Source organism: Falco biarmicus, chromosome 1, assembly GCF_023638135.1.
Source record: "Falco biarmicus isolate bFalBia1 chromosome 1, bFalBia1.pri, whole genome shotgun sequence".
NCBI lineage: Eukaryota > Metazoa > Chordata > Aves > Falconiformes > Falconidae > Falco > Falco biarmicus.
Genome location: NC_079288.1, coordinates 7,712,569 through 7,734,251, shown reverse-complemented (window position 1 = coordinate 7,734,251; position 21,683 = coordinate 7,712,569). Strand labels below are relative to the sequence as shown.

At 43.9% G+C, this 21,683-nt stretch overlaps 2 protein-coding genes across 4 annotated transcripts in view; both read left to right on the top strand.

The window, feature by feature from the left end:
* Window positions 1–14,218, top strand: part of GRB2 (growth factor receptor bound protein 2) — a 61,871-nt gene extending 47,653 nt beyond the window's left edge. For all 3 annotated transcript variants that reach the window (XM_056323475.1, XM_056323464.1, XM_056323458.1), the window contains 4 exons: window positions 2,101–2,198; window positions 7,712–7,834; window positions 10,336–10,504; window positions 11,862–14,218. In XM_056323475.1, coding sequence (XP_056179450.1) covers window positions 2,101–2,198; window positions 7,712–7,834; window positions 10,336–10,504; window positions 11,862–12,047 — 576 coding nt within the window. In that variant the 3' untranslated portion in view covers window positions 12,048–14,218. The remainder of the gene's footprint in view (window positions 1–2,100; window positions 2,199–7,711; window positions 7,835–10,335; window positions 10,505–11,861) is intronic.
* Window positions 14,219–15,445: 1,227 nt separating this feature from the next.
* On the top strand, window positions 15,446–21,534 carry SLC25A19 (solute carrier family 25 member 19). Its single transcript, XM_056323419.1, has 6 exons — window positions 15,446–15,850; window positions 16,307–16,462; window positions 17,226–17,396; window positions 18,381–18,564; window positions 19,733–19,863; window positions 20,424–21,534. The coding sequence occupies exons 1-6, from the start codon at window positions 15,725–15,727 to the stop codon at window positions 20,622–20,624; spliced, it is 969 nt and encodes a 322-aa protein (XP_056179394.1). The 5' UTR covers window positions 15,446–15,724; the 3' UTR covers window positions 20,625–21,534.
* The last annotated feature ends 149 nt before the right edge of the window (window positions 21,535–21,683 follow it).

Sequence of the window (21,683 nt, the reverse complement as noted above, 5' to 3'; positions counted from 1 at the left end):
GTGCAAGCTTTTACCTCAGAGCCTGTAAGAGCCACACTTGAACTGCTCATGACCTGTGGTCAAATCATTCTTGCTAAATGGCTGAATTGTAATGCATGCTAAAACAATGCTTGTAAATAAATAAATTGGAGCCCAGAGTAGTAACTGCAGAAAAGATAGCTTCAATATTTTTATCCATATAAAAGTACTTAGGATCTTTTAAGTATATAAAGTCTCTTCCACTGAAAATATCCTGAATTGGGCTGTAAAGGTACATATCTTTGCTCACCCCAAGTTTTGTAGATGTGTCCCTGCTACTATGAGAGTTCCCCAGTGGAAGTGCTGCTGCCCGGGGGATGTCCATCCTACCATCAGCCTCTTCACTTGGGAGTTAAGGAGCAGCCGGGTAACATTACGCACTGTAATTCACTGAGGAAATTCAGATTCTGTTCTCTTTTTAGCTTTACTGGATTTCATTTTGGTAGGTGTTGAGGTTCTTCTCTTTTAGACGTAGTGGGCAACAGTGGGGCAGATCAAAGTGTTGATATGTCATGTATTTTTGAAAGGCAGCAAACTTATGATGTTTAGAGTTTGAAGCACTTCCATCAGCTGTAAGAATTTTAAGGCCTGCACCTGTAAATTCTTGTCTGCTTTTCCTTTTGAGGTTTTTTGTTTGTTTGTTTCCTCTCATCACCTTTCCAAAAAAGAAACTTAGTGAGATTGGGGGGGGAGGGGGAATCAGAAACTGCTATAATTGCTTACGAAGATTTTGGGGTTTTGGTGGATACCTTCACCATAACTGTGTGTATGTAGTATGTGATCTCTGGATCTGCCTTCATGTTTTCTTTCTCTTTGCATTTCCTCATCTTCCCACATTCAGCCAATGCTAATGATGTGCTACTTTTGTGACTTGAGACTTTAAGTATATATATATTTTTAAAAAAAACAAAACCAGATTCAGCTTTTGTTGGCCATTATCGCCAATTTGAAGAACCTCAGGAAGCTGAGAAGGAATGAAAGTGTCCAGGGAAAAGCAGTGGTGTGGTGCTTAATTCTAAAGGGGAGGCAGGTTCTGTACTATGTCTCCAAATAATATCTTTTTGAGGAGGTAGTTTCAAACTATAGCATGGCTTTATTTACAGAACATAATACCACTTTATTCGGGAGACTACTTTCAGTTAGCGGACCAGGCTTGCCTGTTGCACTGTACCAGTTGGCAGAATTTCAATGAAAAATAAAACAACAAAGTTTATAGAGCGAGTATGCTTTGGAATAGCAATTTGTGCTTTTAAAGCTACTTGTTCTTGTGGTTTCTCTGTTGTGACTGCTGATCTTTCATTCGTTTTAGAATAAAGTTATAGTAAGAAAAGTATCCCTTTAAAGGGAGGGGGACGGACATCTTTGTTTATCTACTTTTGTTGTTTGTATGTATTTAACTTTATTAACATAAAAAATGCTCAACAGGCAGGTCACTGTTTATGCTGTCTGATTTAACCTGGTTTTAACTTGTATCAGCAAAACCAGCTGAAGCTGTCAGTTGGATCTGCAGCTGAGCCTGTACTAACATCATGAGGGAGTTTTCTTGTAAAATGGTTTATAATGTAGATGTTGCCTAGAATCTTTAACATATTCAGTGTGCAACCAGTGCAAATGCAGAAAAGCTGGATAAAATCACATTTCTGCTGAGAGCATCAGGTTTGTCAGCTGAATTCAGGAAAAAGCGATTGTTAGAAGTGATAAAGATATGGAATTTCTTGGCTTGCAGATTTTGGGCAGAGTTTTTGGTGATGACAGACAACTTAATCTTTGGCACGGATCTCAGTCTAGTTACCCTGTTAAAAGTACCTGTGGACTTACAGTGACTTTCTCACTAAAGCATGGGGTTTTGGCACTAAAATCCTTTGGCTATTTTAAATTACTCATTCAGCTTTTTGTTCACAACAGTTCCAAACATTCATGAGATGCAGTGGAGTAGCATGACTAGCACAGGTTTTTTTTTTAATAGGCTCATTTACAAGAGCAGTCTCTGAAACAAGAATGGGAAAAATAAGCTAGTACCTTCATCGGTTTTTTGCTGTGTCTTGAAATGTGTAAAGCTTATTTTTTGTTTGCTTCCTTCAGGTTTTGAATGAAGAATGCGATCAGAATTGGTACAAGGCAGAACTCAATGGAAAAGATGGCTTCATTCCCAAGAACTACATAGAAATGAAACCACACCCGTAAGTAGAGCTTTGGTGATAGGCTCCCTTGATTTTACTTTTGCACATCCTCTCCACAGAAGGAAGGTTTTCTGCTGAATACTTTGCAAAGCATACCTTGCCATTTCTACCAAAATGTATGGCTATAGAGTGTTATCTCTGGTGGTATTGTTTACTGTAACTCATTTCACAGCTAGCTATACAGCAGGGTATTTTTGGAAACTTTTCTGGTGTTTTGCTGTAGGGTCAGATGGACTATCTTGGCAATGGCAGGCATAAACCAGCAGAACACTGGGGTAGAGAGTTGTCACCACCACTGCCCCTGGAAAAAGAGCGACTGTGTTCTTGTGTTGATTCTCTATTTTACTTAGCATAGCAGATAAGAGTAAAAATTGTGGATTCACAGCTCACCAGAAAAATGTTTAAGGATATTTGGAGCTGAATTCTTAGTATGTCTACATCAAATCCTGAGTATAGAATCTCAGAACTGTTTAGGTCAGACAGGACCTCTAACAGTCATCTGGTCCAAAACCTTCCTCACAAAACAGACTGACCTCAGAGAGTGTGTACTGTTATACAAGTACACTGGCATTGTTTTGCAACTCTAGAGAACTGTATTTGAGTAACTAATTTGAACATTTCCTCTTAGTGTAAAGAATCTAGCATATGAAAATAGTAGCACTTCATGAATGGGTATGTGCCTTTCGTTAGTTCATATATTTCTGCTGTCTTCTATTAAATTCTGGTTCTGCCAAGCTTTGAGATCCTTGCACATCTGAACAAGAAAACGGCAAGCTCTGGGTAACAGATTCAAAAGCGAGAAAAGGTTTAGGAAGGAACAGCAAAACCTGTAATTAGGGTTTTTACGAGAAGCTGTAGTGTTTGTTGCCTACAAAAAACTGATGATTGATTTGTTAATTGTTGACTGTGATTATATCATGAAGATACTGCAGTTAAATCCAAAAAAGAATTATTTTTCTAAGGGGCCTTTTGAAATGGGAGAAGGGAGCTTCTGTGGGACGGTGCCCCAAGAAGAGGAGGTATACTGCTTTAGTGCAGCCAAGTGGGAAGTGAAGCAAGAACACACAAAATTCTGAAATTGTTTAAAGCCTTGTCTGCTGCAGTAACGTGTCTAGTTTACCCTGATCATGCTAGTCTGCTGGGGATCTCTCTCTCATTGCCATTTCTCCCTCTTTGGTTTGAATCATCATATGTCATCTTATAGCAGTTTTGCAGGTATTTTGTTTGAGAGAGATACAGCTGTCAGTTTTTTCAGTTTTGATATCAAAAGGGAATGAACAATATCTGAGCCTGCAAGTGGGTGAATTTGCTAGTGGTTTTTAAGCATAGTTAATTTGACCTTTTCTGAAGATGTTTAAACTGCTGACGGCAGCTGGATGAGTTAGCTCTGTGTGTCAGCAGTGCTGGGAGTCTTAACTAGTACATTAACAACCCTGGGAAATTATGCAAAAGTTTTTATAGTATAATGTTTGCTTAGCTGTAATGCAGAGCTCTCCAGTCAGACAGGTCATACAAAAAGCAAATTGCAGGCAGCTGACTAGGAGTGAGAAAGAGAATGTTCCTTTTCTCAGTTGTGGGAAGGTGGCGTGAGGGCTTTTCAAGGAAGTTTGGAAAGAAAGCAACTGAAAATGGCTTTGAATCCTGTCCTAGGATATGAGACTAAATCCTCCAGCCCCACAGCTAGTCTTAAATGCAGTGTTTCTTGCTTCTATTTTGCAAATCTTAGCTTCCTTTGTAACTAATCACAAATGAAGCTGAAAGGAACATGTGGCACGCCTTGGTCACCAGCTGAGTTACCTGGGTTCTGAAGCGTTAACCTGAATTGCCACGTCAGTTAACGAAGCCAAGATGTAAGTAGACAGAGGCATGACACTCAGAGAAGAGCTGCAGGAAACTCTGGGCAGGGAGGCTTCCTGTGAAGGCACAACGGGGCGGTTTGGTTGCAGGACTACTTTTCTCTCTTGGAGGGGGCAGGGGAGGAATTTGCCGTTTAGGAAGCAGCCTGGATCAGACTCACGGTGTGAGTGCTCAGGGTGTTTGTAATCTGTTTTTCTTGAAGATAACTGCTGCAGTCTCACTTTGCAATATCGTAACTTAATGTGGAGGAAATCAGCCAAGCTACGTGATTGTGCTAAGGAAAGGCAGAAGAATTGCCAAACTGCCTATTGAAGCGAGTCTGAAAGCAATGTGTTGTACCAATCAATGCATCTCCCTCTAGCTGTGCAGCATCAGCAGTAATGCCTGGATTTGGTTTTGCGGTGCTGACTGGATGAGTTTCACTTACATTACAAAGCTAGCTGGAGACAAGTGTTATCAAGCTCAGCCCTTCAGCAGGGAAGCTGTGGGAGTGTTGTGGACAGTTTCTTTGGCCTAATTCTCCATGTGTGATTTTTATTATTTTTTTCAGTCATTCTGCAGCAAAGATTCATATGTACACAATACTTGATGCTGTAGAAGTGCGTTCTTAAGTAGAGAGTAGTCCTGCAAAATAACTTTCCTTTGTTTCTTTCATCTGTGGGGTTTTCATCTTTTTTTTTATTTAGAATTCAAGCTCCTTTTATTTTGGCTAAGTGGTAACAAAGTCATAAAACTTCAAGAGAGTTCAAGAATTGTGAACAATTTTTAGTCTTTCTGTTTACAGTGCCTTAGAAACAGCTGGCAGAATAAGAACTTGATATTGCTGCTTTGGAAATGTTACTTCCTTCAGTCGAATTATACACTTCTAGTTTGTAGTGATTCAGTAAAATTTAGGGGGAAAATAGGGTATACTTCAGGAAGTATGATAGACATTCTGTTGAGCTCTTTCAGGCTTGCTTTCTGTTTTACAGAAATGGGTGAGGTGTTTTGGGTTTTGGTTTTTTTAAGATGAGGCTTTCATTTCCAAGTCATATGTAAATAATGGAGATTATTTGAGAACTAAACAGAATGAAAACACTTTGTAAACAAGGACTATGGCAAGATATCTAAAAACATAACACAAAGCTTGCTGCATGTAACATTTGGTAGAGGCAAAAATCAAGACTTCCTTATCTTTATGACAATTGTGCCCAAAGCCCAGGAAACAAAATACTACCTTGGAATTCTGAAGGTGTGTCACATAAACATTTCTCTTGGTTGAGTTTGAAGGCAGCAGAGTGCAGTGAGAGACAGGTAGGCACTCCCTCCCTGCCACCTTGGGTGCTGAGAAGTGGCGCAGATGCTAAACCACCAAGAAAGTACTGAATGCCCTGTTGTTCTTCACTGGAAATAGGATCGTTGTGAAAGAAAACTTTTCTTTTCCATTCCAGGGGATAAAAAGTACACAGCAAGCATTGCAAGTAGAACACATATAGGTGATCACGGAAACCAAGTTTGAACACAAGATGTATCATTTTCAGTGCCAAAATGCTTTTCATAATGGAGCTGCATAGCTAAATAGAGTGAATACCCCTTTTACAAGGGGGATGTTCTAGAGCTGTTTTATTGAGTATGTTGCATATAGTAGAAATACATCATCAACCTTGATATAATACAGGAATGTGCTTTTGTGTAGCCTCCTGTGGTGAGCAGATATTGAAGGCAGTTAGTGAGAGCTACCAGGAGCTGGCAAGTCTGGTAATCGAATAATTGGGCCTCCTTCATCTCTAGAGATAGCTTACTCTTAGAGAGGAAGATGTGACTTTGTGACATCTTTTAAGAACAACTGTTTCAGGGAGGGTTCTGCAACTTCTGTCTTACTGCTGCACCAAAACCTTCGCTGTAGAAAGTAAACTTTATGAGTGGAGCTTGTTAGTAAATGCTCTCCTCTAAGGTCAATCATCTGCATGCTTACAGGCTGTGGTAAGTGCTTCTATCCTGTGTGATCTGTTACTCAGAACTGAAAGCTGTACTTTTTGGTTGTGAAGATGGTTCTGCTTTTCCCACACCATGTGACCTACCACTCACTCAGCCCTTGTTTGTCTTTAATCTTGGATTAGTTTGGAAATGCAGATGTAAATGTGGGTAAGAATCCCGTGACTGGGGGGTGGGTGGGGGGGGCTGTTTGGTCAGTGCTGACTATCTGGTTGCCTGAAGTGTGTGTGGAGGTGGTCAGCCTGTGGCTTTGATTTCTGTGCTGCTCTCACGAACTTCAGATGTGGCTTCTATGGTGCAGCTATTTCATGTGACTGCTAGATGGTCCTAACTGTAGGAGAAAGCAAGAAAATAGGCTACTGAAAAAATATTACCAGCATCTTTCCTAGAACCAAATGGCATGCCCAGCTCTGCACTCCTCTGCAGTGAAGCAGAGAGAGACTTTGAGGGAACTTTGCTCACTTGGTCTGCGTGTAACTCCGCTCCTGCGTGCCTTAGCTTTCTGACACGATACCGTCTTTGACTGCAGTGCTGTGGTAGGGGTCAGAAGGATTGGACTCTGGGCTGCAGGAACAGCCAGTTGCTGAATAAAGCTACTCCTTCTCTCTGCTGAAGCAGTCATGTTTTAAAAACCACCTGATCTAAAATAGACCAACAGTTGCTTTTGTTAAAATGCACATTCCACTTGTGCGGGATGGGTCAATCTATAGACAGGATCTTCCTTCTACGTTTCCCTTGCATTTTGCAAATACTACTGTTTTTTTAAAACATTTCTACCTGCTAAAATATTGATGGTTTTGTGCTTAATTCTTAATAACTTAAGTTTTCTATATTTTCTGCTCTGTAAATCATGGCTTCGGCATGGGTGACTTATCCTTAGAAGGCCTAAGTAATAAAGGAGACTGTGTAATTACCCCTCACTGATTATCTTTGGGTACTAATAGTGAAATAAATGGTGCTTTTATCATAGGGAAGTTCAATAGTGACCAGCCAGTAGTGCAGGGCTACTTCATTGTCTCAGAGTTGATGGCATCATACAGTTTGAACAATTAAAACTTCACATGTAGAGACGTGAGACTTCATTTCTTAGTGACAGAGGAAGGGACTCAAGTTTCTTGCTTGAGCTAGGCATTTAATCTTTAGGTTGAGGTTATGAGGTCTAATTACTAAGATAACAGTGCGGACCACAGTAGACCTTTTAATTTTGTCCAAGGTTGTAGCAAGTTCCCAGGGTAGTCATCTTAGTCTCACAAAGCAGGACTTTGCTGTGAAGCAATTGTGTACATTAGGTTCTCATTGTGTTGTTTTATATGCTAAACTGTAGATATACTGGAGTGCGAAACAATGTGAATAATGCATTAAATTCTGAGTGAGGTTTTTTTTCCACCTCTGAAAATAAATCCTGTAATTTGAGGATTTCACTCTTACCACATTGCAAAATTGGATGAAATAGGGCTATTGCAAGCACCTACTTAACGAGTCATGGTTGCTTCCTTGCTGGGATGAAACATTGTGAAAAGCTGCATGGGTTCAGTAGCCTGTGTTGCAGTGGCAGCGAGGTGCAGTGTAGTTATTTCTGTTAGCAGTAGTTTCATCTTTGTGTGAATATCTATGTCTGGTTCCTCCATGAAAGGATTGACATTCTTAACTTTCCCTATTGTTTTCTTTTCCTCGCTACGCAGGTGGTTTTTTGGAAAGATTCCCCGAGCAAAGGCTGAAGAGATGTTAGGCAAACAAAGACACGACGGTGCCTTCCTTATCAGGGAGAGTGAGAGCGCTCCTGGGGACTTCTCCCTCTCAGTCAAGTAAGTAATGCCCAGAAGCAATCGTGTGGGGTAATCAGGCCATCTACTGCTCGTTTGGACTAGTCAGTAAAGGGCGGGTGATTGGCAATGCTGAAAAGCAGGAATAATCTTCCAGATGCTCTGTCATGTTTCTGTCCTTCCAGTGATACTCCTCCTCTAACAGAACAAATATATACGTTCTGGTTTGTGATGAGCCCACAGGGCTGACGTGGTGGCACGTTGCTCTCCGGCTCATGTAGTCCCAAGCACTCTCTCTTGGTTTATTTGTGCATCCTATTTCTCCTCCTTACAGCTACAGAGTGCCCAGTGTGGATGTATTTTCTCCCATCCTCCTTCATTCCTCTTCTGCAGTACAAGTTATTACTCTTCTCTCTGTATGGTACACTTCCAAATATGTTTATCATGTCTGCTTGGCATGTGCTTTGGGGATATTAATGTTGTCTAGCACTGGGACATGTAGCTGTGAAAACAGAGGCCTCTTCGATCTCTCACAAGTGGGGTCCACGTTGGTAGAGAAACTCAGTCTAATAACAGTGAAGTGAGAAGGAGCAGTTCTCATCCTTGAGTAACCATACTAGAAGTACTGGCTGTTAACCAGCAGGAGCCTGCTAGTTAGCCATGACCCACATAATACCTCTCTTGCCCGTCTGAAGTCACTGTAAGATAGAGGTATTAGAAACATGAAGGAGGATGTGATGTAATTTAATGTGGCTTGGGGGTAGGTGGGATTCTATCCTCAGCAGTTGATTTTGCTGGGCTTTTTTACTTTCTGTAATCTTCCTCTTTCCTATCAGAAATGAACAAGATTTTCTTTAGAACCTAACAATAATTTTTGATCATCCATGCATAATTCGTAGTTTGCTCTATTTTCTGTGGCTATCGGTGATCTGTCTCAACATGTTTAGGGTGTTGATTTTTTTTTTTCCTGGTCATCTTTGGTCTGTAACCAAATTTTTGCCGTCCTGTACAGTAGCACTGAGTCATACCAACAGACTGGATTAAAGCTGTTGATGTTAGAGATGTTTATATTTCTGGCTTGGATATAATCAGCTGAGCTGGAATACCAGATATGAATGGAAGCTTCATTCCAGAAAGTGCATTCCTTTAAGAAACATGAAGTTATGATAGCATAGCTCTGCTTGCCTGTCAGCTTAGTGTTGCCATCTGGTGGTAATTTCTCAGTTGATTTTTTTTTTTTTCCCCCTGTTTGTTTAATTTAGAAGTCTTTTTCCTAAACAGCGATCTGCAGGATTTGAAATGGTGCGAAGCTCTCAGGCTGAGGAAGGAAAAGCAGAGGGCAGTATTCATGAGTCCTTTAGTGTTAGCTTTGTAGCCAAGATAGTGCCTACTTTTTCAGCCAATGTATAGAAGCTATGCATGCCAAGTTGTCTTCTGTTTCCAGTGTTTTAGACTGAAGTAAAAATACCGAAGTGCCATTCATCTGGAAAATCCCAATGGACCTCTTTGGATTTCCTCTTTATTCAGAATAAAGTTGTTGGAAAAGTAGCTTCAGCTGAATGCCATTATTTGTCAGAAAGAGTTGTTAACACAGAGTTGCAGTTGCTGCATTACATGTGCAGCATAACCTTCTGAGCATTTGGGGGGGTTTGGGGGTTTTTTGTTTTCTTTTTGTTTTTTAAAGACTAGAGAGAGACTTTTGTTTTGCAAGACAGTCTTTTGCATAAGACCAGACTTCCTGCCAAAAGAGACAATCCTACCCCCTCCCTGTGGCAGTGTTTTCCCAGTAACTTACCTATAATGGGACTGGTGCTTATGTATTGAATTACCACTCACAGAGTGGTGCTGTGAGAAGTACAGGCCAAGAGCAGCACAAACCTAAACTGCTGTGAAATTGCTGTGGGTGAAGAGCTAAAGCAAAGTGCTTGTACTGTTTGACTTCAAAATTTTCTATTTGGGAGCGTGAAGCAGAAGGCACCATGGTGCAGCTACTCTAAATGTGACCTGGTATTTGTACTGCAAAGCCCACGGCATGTGTCCTTGGTGTTCTGTGTGCTGTCTTCAGTGACTCGGGTGACTGCATGCACACATGAAGTAGTACATGTACCGGATGCCAGCTATGTGGCAACGTAGTGTAAAATAGCTGAAATATTGCATGTCATCCAAGATAAAGTGTTGTGACACCAGAAATCCTTTACAAACAGACCTCAAACTTCTGCAGATTCAGAGTGGTTTGAAAAGCTGGTTTTAAACTGAAGTCCTATTGTAAGAAAAGTACACGTGAATCTTGCGGGGTTTTTTTTCAAAATAAATTCAGTATTTGGATTCCATTTTTCTCATCACTGATTTCTGTAAAATGCAATTGACAAGTGGACATCTTTTTTACAGCAGCCAATCGGTATCTATATTATCAGTGTCATTGACAGTTTGCACTGGTCCCTGAAGGACATTTTTGTTCCAAACTCTGTGCCAACAATCCCAAAAGAGGAGTACTCGGTGACTAATAATATGTTTTTTTTGCGTTCTTCATTCTTTCCGCACAGGTTTGGAAATGATGTGCAGCACTTCAAGGTGCTTAGAGATGGGGCTGGCAAATATTTCCTCTGGGTGGTGAAGTTCAATTCTTTGAACGAGCTGGTAGATTATCACAGATCCACATCTGTCTCCAGGAACCAGCAAATATTTCTCCGGGACATTGAACAGGTGCCACAGGTAAGAGAAGTGTCTTCATAGAATGCACTTCATGAACTATTGCAACCACAGTCTGAAGTGGGATTGCATCTTAAATAAATAGGGGTGGAAGGAAGCTGACTGACGTTTTTCTTGTGTGTGAAAGTGTGTCTTTAGATCCTGCAGCCAGTATTATACTGGTGGATAAGCTGGATGTTTGTGCAGAGCCCACCTGCTAACTCCTCAGTCTCCCCCCCAGTCCTGGCAAAGTGTTACTGTTGTGTGAACTAGTGGCTTGTCTTAATGTTTATGGATACTGTTGCAGGAAGGTCATCTGATTCCTGTGCATTAAAAAGAGGTTTACTCCTTGTTTAGGACATAGTAAGAAAGGATAGTTCTATTTATACTGGTTTATAGCCAGAACTGTACACCTCAGTAGCCGGTGAAGCTTTGGCACTGGTTTTTCCTGAAGAAGTGGTTGCAGGTAGTAACATATGGATCTGGTTTGGATCTAGCCAGTGTTAAGAGAAACAAAAACCTACTGCTACGTGCCAGCGGAGCAGCTTGTGTATGCATCTCTAGCTCTTTGTTTTGTCCCATTTCCCAGAGCAATCAGAATGTTACGTTGCATGTAACTGGATCTTTTGTCATTTTTGGATAAATCCTTTTGCTTCCTTGTGCAGCATTCTAGTTCTAGCTTGAAGACAGGGGGTGTGGAATTCGTACTGCTCTCCAGGTGCTGTGGGCACCGGTTTGTCCGAACTAACATCTGGCTCTGCACTGTTGGGTCAGTGAAACAGAGGGTGAGAGAAGAGCTGACTGAAAATGACAAGCATGAAGATACCTTCCTGATTTTAGGAATGCAAGTCTATTTTAAGTAGACTGTTAGCTTTTCCGTAAGGATGGAAGTATTTGCTGACCAGGCAAAATGCTCTGTGACAGAATTTCTCTATACTTGAGAGTTTTAAGGAAGATGTGTAAAATGCCAACATCCAGGTTTTGTGTATCAACAGCTTTGTGTTAGGTAGATCAGTTATATTCATAATGTCTGTTGGTGAAAACACAATGAATTAGCAAAGAGACTACTGTATTGCAATAGCCTACAGATTTACAGTAGGTCATGAAGACTGGAAAATACTAGGAAAACATTTGAGTCGTGTGCTATCTTTATTTCGGCTCTTTCACAGAAACCTGACTTTTCTGTAAGGTCTTCTCTAGACTGTACTTTCCTATTTTAACGTCTTGTTACAGATATTGGAAGCTGGCTTGTAGGGAAATGAAACAACCCAAATGTTTGTTGTTAAACTCCAGTGTAAGTTAAGGTCCTGCCTGAGGGAGCAGATGTCTAGAGCGCTGTGGATGATTCTCACTTCGTGTATCTTTTTCTTTCCCCTTTCAGCAACCAACATACGTTCAGGCCCTGTTTGACTTTGATCCCCAGGAGGAAGGAGAGCTGGGCTTCCGTCGCGGAGACTTTATCCAAGTCCTTGACAATTCTGACCCCAACTGGTGGAAGGGAGCCTGCCACGGACAGACGGGCATGTTTCCACGCAACTACGTGACCCCGGTGAACCGGAACATCTAGAGATAAATATTAGAGATTATTTAAAGAAACCAGAGAAACAGTAAATACACATACAGAGCCTAACTGCAGCCAGTGACCTAAAATCACACGGCGATAAAACCTGAGTCATCTTTCACCGTGAGGTGATCCTCCTTCACTCAGTACGGAACTTGTGGGGGGGGGGTGGGGGGGCAGGGGCAGGTGGCAGGGTTGGGGGGGGAGGCAGGGAAGAGTTCAACTTACACACCAAAACTTATCTTTAAAAAAAAAAAAAAAAAAAAAAAAAGAAAAAGAGAAAGAGAAAAAATGAAAATAACAAATTTCCTCAGCTGCTCCTGGGTTACCCCCTTTTGTTCACTCTTCTTGTTTCCCCTTCCTCCTCTGTCCATCAGTGCATGAAGTTTTAATGCCATATAAAGTCCTACCCATGCAGTTAAAGGAAAAGGGAGAAACTCTGCTGGTATTTTCTCTCTCTGCAAATGGTCTTCATTTGACATGAAGGGACATGAGAGAAGAACCAAATCCACAGTCCTGCCTTTAAAAAAAAACAAAAATCATCAGTCTCTGCTTTTGCCTTCAACATTCAGCTCTTCTTGCCTGGGAAAGATGAGTTATTAATCGAATTTTTATTGTCTCTTCTCCTCTGGCACTTTCTTCTCAAGCTCAGCAGCTTGCAAGCAGAGGAAGGGAGAAGAGTTCTGTGGCTTTTTGTTCTGTGTTGGGTTTTTTTTTTTTTTTGAGTCACAGACCTGCTTTTGAGAAGCTCCAATGTACAACTGAAGTCTGTTAATGCTGCGCTGACAGCTTTTTTGTTTTTTCTTAAAGGTGTACGGTTGAGCACATTCTGTAATTTTTTCCATAGTGCCTTTCCCTTATTTTCTTTTTTATTATTTCTTACGTTAAAAGGACAGTCCAGAGCTTTTCAGAGGGGTTTTTTTTTCTGCCTATGTGTAAATAAATACTTTTGGGGGAAGGGTGTAAAAGAGGGTTGATTTTATCAATGGACATTTGAGAAAAATCTACAAACAGAGATGGAGCTTTAATCTTAAGATTTGTCTTACTGTTCAATTTCCCTTGTTCCAAGGGAAATAAAATCACGGCATTCAAGTGGCAGCTTAGGCTGCTGTGAGAGGTGGGGAGCTGCAACCAGGAGCCTCAAAAGAAGTAAGAGAAAGGGGGAAGTTATGACCAGGGATAATGAGGAAGAATATTTTGGGGAGGGAGGGTTAAGGGGGAAATTTGAGAAATAATAGCCCTGAGATGTCCTATTAAATGTACATTCCTTTGATGGAAAACTTTATAATGCAGAGAAACCTCAAGAAAAATAGTGCTTGAAAAAACTTTATGCTATTAGTGAATGTTTCTACATGATGCATGTAATCAGCCTGTCTCTTTGGCCTGGATAAGGAATATTTGCAGTCGTGTCGCTCTTGAAAAGTGGGGTTGCCATCACTGTTCTCCAGTTTCTCCTCCCTCCTCAGGTCAGTGTTACTGTTGAAGTAGATTCCCCCCACCCCGCTCCCCATTCACAGCAGGCTGTGTGATGACTGTAATCCCCACCCCGCACCATAATGGCATTTATTGTGGCCATTTGCTCCTCCACCAGAGCAGTGTGACATTAAATTGGACGGAAAGGAAAGCAATCAGCTCGCACCGCTCTCTGTGCCAATCTTCAGTTGCGTTATTTTTCCTTTCAATGGCCATTTGGCTGGATCACCCCACCAACGAATCCAAAAACTACAGCGGAGATCTCCTCCCGCCCTGGCTAAGCACGGGCAATCTTTTGTTGGAGGGTGCCTTTTTTTGTACTAAGTGTTACAAATGTTTTATTCCTGAGATGGACTCTGCCTTACACTTTAATTTTCCAGCAGATGAAAGAGAGAGCTATCCTGTAGAGTATTACTTTCTCCCCCTCTCCTTGCTAGCTGTTACTCACTTTCTTCCTTCTTTGTAAAGTGATTGGAAAAGGAATCTATGGCATTCTACACCTGGACCATTTGATTGTTTCCTTATTTTGGAATTGGTGTATATCATGCAGCCTTGCAGACATATGTCTTGTGTGTGTATATATATTAAAAAAAAAAAATCAGTGTTTAAATAAAAAAGGCCTATGTACTTAATCCTTTAACTCTGCAGCAGCATTTGGTAGATAGTAATTAACTGTGAATAATAAATATACATTGAATTCTTCACTTGAGCATCTGTCTGTTATTTCAGTTAACTGACCAAAATATGACAGAGCGAGCTAATTTATAGGATATTAAATTGCTATGGGAGAGAAAAGCTGTAAAAGGTGCGCTTTGGTCCGAAGTGCTCAGGCTGGCATCATAGTTCAACCTCGGCATGCTTGGCAGAACTCATTCTTCTTCCAAGCCAACAGAGCGCCGTGTCACTTGGCATGTGTGCCATGGTGAACAGCAAGGAGGTGGAGAAGGCATGATGGTGGCGCCTCCAGGATTGAAGGGCGTGGATCTACCAGGTGAAGAGGAGGGTGGCACTTCACTATTTCTTCTCTTGCTTTTTTCTAAGCTTTTTATTGAGCTGCCCAAGTGCCTCTGTGGAACAGACTGTTAGGTTGTAAGGAGCCAGTGATGGAGAGCAATATATTTTTGGAGCAGTGTGCTGAAGGAGAGAGGAGATGGGTGTGTGGGTGGTGCCAGCACAGCAGCCGTGGCTCAGGTGGTCGCAGGATCTTGTGCTCTGCTTGGTCAGTGCCTCGCAGGTCGCTGTCACTTGTGTCACCTGAAGAAGGAGAGGTGCTGAGCCGTGCCAGGGAGGGGTGCGGGCACACCTGCAGGGTGCCTGGCTGGAGCCCTTGGCTCTGCAGCTCCCCAGCTCTGCTTCTGTCAGGGAAATGCCTGTGGATGTTGTCGCCTGGTTTAATACCCGAGAGGCAAAGGCCCACGGGAGGGTTTGGGTTGTTGATTAACAGTTGCTCTTAGTCATTATCCTCAAACACAGATGTAGGCAAGGGCTTTGTGGTTGCTCAGAAGCGCCTGGATATTCCTGTGGTTGGTGATTTTTCATTTGTGCCAGCGAGGGCGCCGGGCTTGTTTGTGAGGCGGTGAGGGAGCCGCTCGCCCAGGGTGGCTGGGTGCCCGCGCAGGGCTGGGGGCTCCTCCCTGGCGCTCCGCAGAGGGATGGCAACCGCTGGGTGCTGCGGCCAAGGCCCGGGGGCCGAGCAACCTGTAGCCTTACGGGCGCTGCTTGGCTCAGCACAGCCGCTGGCGGGCTGCAGGAAGAGCCAGCCCCCCGCCCCAAAGCCGAACCCCCGCCCGCGTTAGTGCCGCCCGGCCGGCCCGGCCCGGCCCAGCGGCGAGCCGTGCCCGTGCCCGCCATGCCGGAAGGCGCAGGGCGGGGCGGCGGGACTACAACTCCCGGCGTGCCCCGCGGCGCGCAGGCGCAGTGCGGGAGCCGGCGGGAGGCTGAGGCGGCCCTGAGGCGGGGAGCTCCCCGCGCCGCTCCGCACCGCTCCGCTGCCCTGGGCCGCGGGCAGCCGGCCGCTCCGCCCGGCCTTGGGCTCCGTATTCTCCCTCGGTGCCCGCCGTGGGGCCCGCGGGGAGAGGGGAGGCTGCTGCGGGGGGCGGCGTGTGAGGGGGCTCGGGATGGCGGGGCAGGCTGTGAGGTGAGGGGGTGGGAAGGCCCCTCCTGGCCGAGCGGGCCTCGCTGTCCCCAGGCGGCGGGGACACCGGGCAGGCATGGTCGGCTATGACCCTGAGGCCAGGTGCGTCTCCACGGTGGAAGCAGCTGTGGCAGGATCAGCATCGGGCTTGGTCACTCGGGTCCTCATCAGTCCTTTGGATGTCATCAAGATCCGCTTCCAGGTATCGGCCTTCCTGATGGCGCGTTGGGGATGGGGTGATGGCGTGTTAGGGCTGAGCTTGCCCTGGGTGCGTCGGTCACCTGTGCAGCCAGAGCACTCAATCCGCTCTCACCTGCACCACATGCAGGGCAGCGCGTGCCTGGTGCCTCGATTTGTGTAACCTCACACGTGCTAGAACGGCATCTGGTGGTTTTCAGTTTGTTTTTCTGAACATTCTCCACTCTCTGAGCAGAAATAACTGAATTTCACCATCATCCCTACTGACTTCCTTTGTGTTGCACGTCTGGTTTTATTTTAAAGCCCTGCATAAATAACATCCCAGTCGGTTCTATATGCGATCCTATGGGAAGGCAGCCCAGCCCAGCGGTGGGCTGGCAGGGTTGTGAAGTCCTCAGCTGGATACTTGAACCTTATTGAAATGTGATGAATTGAAAATATTTTCTCTGTTTTCCTCCAGCTTCAGATCGAGCAGTTGTCCCCAAGAAACCCCCAGGCAAAGTATCATGGCATCTTGCAAGCTATACAGCGCATCTTCCAGGAGGAGGGGTTGGTAGCCTTCTGGAAGGGCCATATTCCTGCTCAGCTCCTTTCAGTTGGCTACGGAGCTGTTCAGGTAAGGTGACCAGACACCATCTGGGCAAAGCGTACATATGTAGGACTCTGCTTTGTTCCTCTTCGACCTGGCTGCATGGGCAGGTGCGGGAAGGACCAGGTTTACGCTGTACTGATGCAAATTGGCTCCAGTTTCAAAGATGTGTAGTTGTATAATTCCTAAGTTGATATTCCTGAGCTTGCTGAACATCCTGCCTGGCCAGCCTGGAGCACAGCTAGAGTAAACTGAGTTGTGTCTGCATCTGGTGTTATAGACAGGCCCTGTTTGCTCCTGACACTTGGCTTAGCTGTTCATGTGCCAAGCGTGTGTAGTTTATTTGCTTTTGTTCATGCTGTCGCCCTGACAGTTTGTTAGGAAAAAAATCAATGAAGCCGATGACGGTGTTTTACACAGCATTGTTATGCTTAAATTGTAAACATTAACAGTGTATTTTGTGAGCACCAGGTTGACAGAGTAATGGACAGTATATCTGATATAGCAAATACTCTTCAGGGTACGTAGAGCATTAAAATGAGTTTTTCATTATTCTAAACACAAGATTTAGCAGAAGTGTCAGAGATCGGAATATCCCACACGTTCCTCGGACAGCTTAGTGATTTTTTACAGGGTATTTGAGCACATGTTCTAACAGGTTGCAAGTTGGGGAGGACTTTTGAAGGACAGAGGGAGGAGGGGGGTGGTTACAAGCAGTGGGTGGAGCTTCTTTGGTGAAACGAGAGAGGAGCGGGAGATTCCTTGACTTGTGTATGTTTGTTTCTGCAAGTTCATGGCGTTTGAAAGCTTGACAAAACTGGTGCACAACGTCACCTCATACAACGCCCGCGATTCCTTTGTGCACTTCGTCTGCGGTGGACTGGCTGCTTGCACAGCCACTGTTGCAGTTCAGCCTGTTGACACATTACGCACTCGCTTTGCTGCTCAGGGTGAGCCGAAGGTATGGCTTAGAGGTCAATCTTTAGAATTATCATCCATAGCAGTAGCAATATTTCATGTGTATGAATACAGGGGGTTTGAAAAGTATGTAGCACTCTACGGGTTAGTGTAAAGGAGCGGGGGCTGTAACTGGGCACTGTTTGTACTATTGCCAAGTTACCCTCTATGCTGTTGACACAGCTTTCTTAATTATGTTTTGCTGCTCCTGATTGCTCCTGACTCCTGACAAGTGATCCAGAAAGCAGAAACTGCCCTTAACAGGATAACTCAATTTTTATTTTAGCTGTTGTGATGCCAAATATATTAGGATAATGTTGGTGTATAGAATACGCTCCCCAGTCTGTTGAACATTGTGTTTTTGAAACTTTCCACTTGCACAGAGTTGTGTTTAGGTAATGATGGGGATATGCTTGAAACCAGTCACCTTTCAGCCATGTTTCATGTTCTTATTTATGCAAGAATTGGTCTCCATACTAATTAGGTCTGTAATAACTGGACTTACATGGGTTTGTATCAGAGCTGTTTCTGGTTTTTGACTTAGCATGCAGTAGAATCCCTATATATTGTATAAATTCTGTTGCAAGAGCAAGCAGAGCTGCTAAAAGAAAAATAAATAATTGTGTCTGTGATGCAAGTGGTCTCAGCTCTGTGCCTCATTTCTTCCCCTCAGAAGCACAGCTTGGATGTGGGATACTATGGCAGCCCAGGCTTTTCAGTACAGAGTAAATGATCATTCTTCAATTAATCTCTTGTGGCTCAGAGATAGGTTTACGTTGTCAGTTTACTTATAAGAGTCACAAGGGCTTAGCTGAGAATACTGTGTGAAGATGTGCAAAATCACATTGTTCATGGCTTTGTGCTGAAAATCAGTCAGTTGTATTTTGGGCAGCAGGAAATTCCTGTCCTCATTACTGGGAAATAACCTGACCTTTGGTTTGCTGTTTTTAAGCCTGTTTCACTACTCAGCCTCTTCTGTATTGTCTAGATCTATCGTAACGTTCGCCATGCCGTGGTGACGATGTACCAGACAGAAGGGCCTCGGACTTTCTATAGAGGTTTGACCCCCACAATCATTGCCATCTTCCCATATGCCGGTCTCCAGTTCTCTTTCTACAACATCCTGCAACAGTTTTCTGAATGGGTGATTCCAGCTGAAGGAAAGAAAGGAGGTAAGCACATGAGACAGTGATATCTGCGATCTGGAGAGAAAGAGAGGATGAATGCTACTTTGGGAGATTGACCGAAGCTCAGTTTTCTGTCCTATCACCCTTCTTGATGCAACACCCGAAAAGTGTCTCAGTTTCCCATCTCTCATTCTTACCCCTGCACAGATGTTGCAAAAGTACAGTGAAGCTTGCAAACAACTCCTGTTATGGAATAACCATAATGGAACTGTGGATGGATGGGAAAGTGTCATAGGCCAGGGTGCTCTTTCTTGAGCTGTGTGATGTTACCGATACCATGGGAAGACAATGCTGGCGTAGTCTGTTTCATTAGTGTTGTGGGGACAGGACTCTTGGATTTCCTCAGGAAATCTGCCTGCAGATTCCAGCACAGCTGTTACAGAAGAGGATTCATTTAGCCTAATTTAAAACTGCCAAGCTCCTGATTTGATATTTTTATGTTGATTTCTAGCTCCATTATAAGAGAACCTCATCCTGATGTGGCCTGTCACCTTGACAGTTCTAGATACTAGTGCCTCTCTGAGAGACAGTGTGTGCAGCATCAGTGTGGTTTTGTTCCTCAATAGAATTTCTTCAGCAGAGGAACTAGAATTTTCAATATCATGTCTGCGTATTTATTCTTAGATGTCAGGGACTGATGGTGGTTTTTTGCTGGGAACTCACATTTGTCAGGAGAAAGTCTAATATCACAAAGCTCATTTCCTACGAGCCTCTGAAATCATCAGGCAGCGTTAACTTGTGACTTAGTCCAATCCAGAATAAATCAGTTTGAGTAATCAGGAGCGCAAGATTTCCAGTGACTGAGCTTTTAGTGAAGGGCATGAAAATTTTCCATCCACTAGCAGCAGGTTCTCTGGTGACTGGGTTTTTTTGTGCAATGCCACTTGGCAGAGCAAAAACATAAATCAGGGTAATGAACCAGATGAGCTGTTATGCTCTGTCGCCAACAGACATGGTAAGCCCGATGCAGAAAATACAGATTGAAGTTCTGTGGCCCAAACTATGCAGAAGAGGTGATGTAACTTTAAAGGACCTTTTCGGTTTCTTGTAAAAAGTAATTTTTAACTTACCTCTGATTGAGATCTTTAATCAGAACTCCTTGCTAATCCTCTTTTTACCCTCCCCGCTATCCTCTCCCCTTTCTGCTTCTCAGGCAACATTAAAAACCTTGTTTGTGGCAGCTGCGCTGGACTCATCAGCAAAACCCTCACTTACCCTTTTGACCTGTTCAAAAAGCGACTGCAAGTGGGTGGCTTTGAGCAGGCCCGGGCAGCCTTTGGGCAGGTGAGAGGTGTTGCAGTTGACTGATTTTCATGAGGATGAATTTTCATGGAGACAATCCAGAGCCAGTCCATTGCACCCGAATGCAGTGGTGATTCACTGGTGGTGCCTGTTCTGTTCGTATTTGGATTGGGAGCTCCCGGGGAACTTCTGGGAGCTGAGCATTGGTCTCGCTTAATAATGGGAATAGCTGCATGAATATACTGCATTGATTTTATGGCCTTGTCCAACATACCTGTGCTCTGCCTTCTCAGCTGTCTCCATCAGGTTGGCTGCCTTGGAGCAGGGGATGAGTTAGGCAGGCAAAGGGGTTTCGATTTACTTTACTTTTCTAGTTGCAGGTTGGTATTTCTGATTCAGGACCAAATGACTAGCAGAGGGTGACACTAGCTTTATGCTGAAATCACCTGGCTGTCAGGATCCTTTTCTGCAATTAATATTTTGACACGAGGAACGGGCACTAAGTGTTCAGCATGTGTCTTACGTACCAGAACATCCTGTCTGGGGATCTCTGTGTTCTTTTCCAGTTTTCTTGTTTAACCTTTTTGCCTTTTCTCCCCCAGGTGCGGATGTATAGGGGTCTCATGGACTGCATAAGGCAGATCATGCGAGAGGAGGGCCCAGGTGGATTCTTTAAGGGCCTTTCGCCCAGCTTGCTGAAGGCTGCTGTCTCTACTGGCCTTGTCTTCTTTTGGTATGAGCTGTTCTGCAGCCTCCTGTGTGCCCTGAAGAGCACTGATAGCGCTGTGAGGAAGGAAGGCTGAAAGGGGCCGGTGTGTGGCTACCTGGTGTTCTCCTGGAGGAGGGGGAACTGCCAGCTTTGCTTTGTCATGCTGGATATGTCAGAGCTCCTAGAGTCCACCAGCCTGTAGGAAATCACTTCCTGGGACCAAGCAGAAGGAGAAGGCGACTGCAGTTCTGCTGAAGACACTTGAACTGCTGCGCTGAAAGCTGTTCAGCTGAGCACTTTTTTCCTCTGTCTCCTCTTATATCAGCACATATTTGATGGGGAGAGGGGGGAACCCAGCAGACCACTACCTAGCAGAGACTGCTGTGAAAAGGCACCCGATAAAGTTGATGAATTCCTGTGCTTGCCCTGGATCACAGAGCAGGATCCTGGCCTAGCTAGTGCTGCTTAACCAACGTACCACCTCCTATTGCTGCATCCACACGGCTTTATTTCCTTGCTTTATGGCCTGCTGTTTGCACGATATTCTTTTCTTGGTGTTGCACAGGTAGCTCTGTCCTGCTGTTGTGAAGTCAGTTCAAACGTCTTTAGCACGCACAGAACCTCAGTTTTCCTTTTCTTTGTTGCCAGCAGCCGCTTCACAATTACCACTTGCTGGCTGTGCATTCTCAGCCACCATAAACACAGAATCTTCTGATGGATCGTGCTGACCCAAACTCACTTTTCCTTTAACTCTGGTGAGCTTGATTGTATCCCAAGTGCCCATTTCTCTTCCTGCATGTCTTGCCATGCATCTCTTAGGGTTTTGCATTGCCTCAGCAGAGCTGCAGATTAAGAACCCCACTCTTAAGGGGATTCAACGCACAAGCCCAGTTTTTACTTCACGTTCTTTGCTTCAATGCAGTGAGTAAAATACTGTACAGAGTTTTAGAAATATTTAATCTAAGTTGTAATAACGAAAGAAAAGTCCTGTGGAAACTAGTAAATGTTTTGTTTTGTTTTGTTTTTTTTAATGCCACCTTTGAATGTTTCTAGCAAGTATTTATGTAGTGGCCTCAAAACATTTCTGAACCTCAGTCCTACAGTGGTGCTAACCGATGAAAATGTTTTGACAAGATTAGCTGAAGTGAGAGCA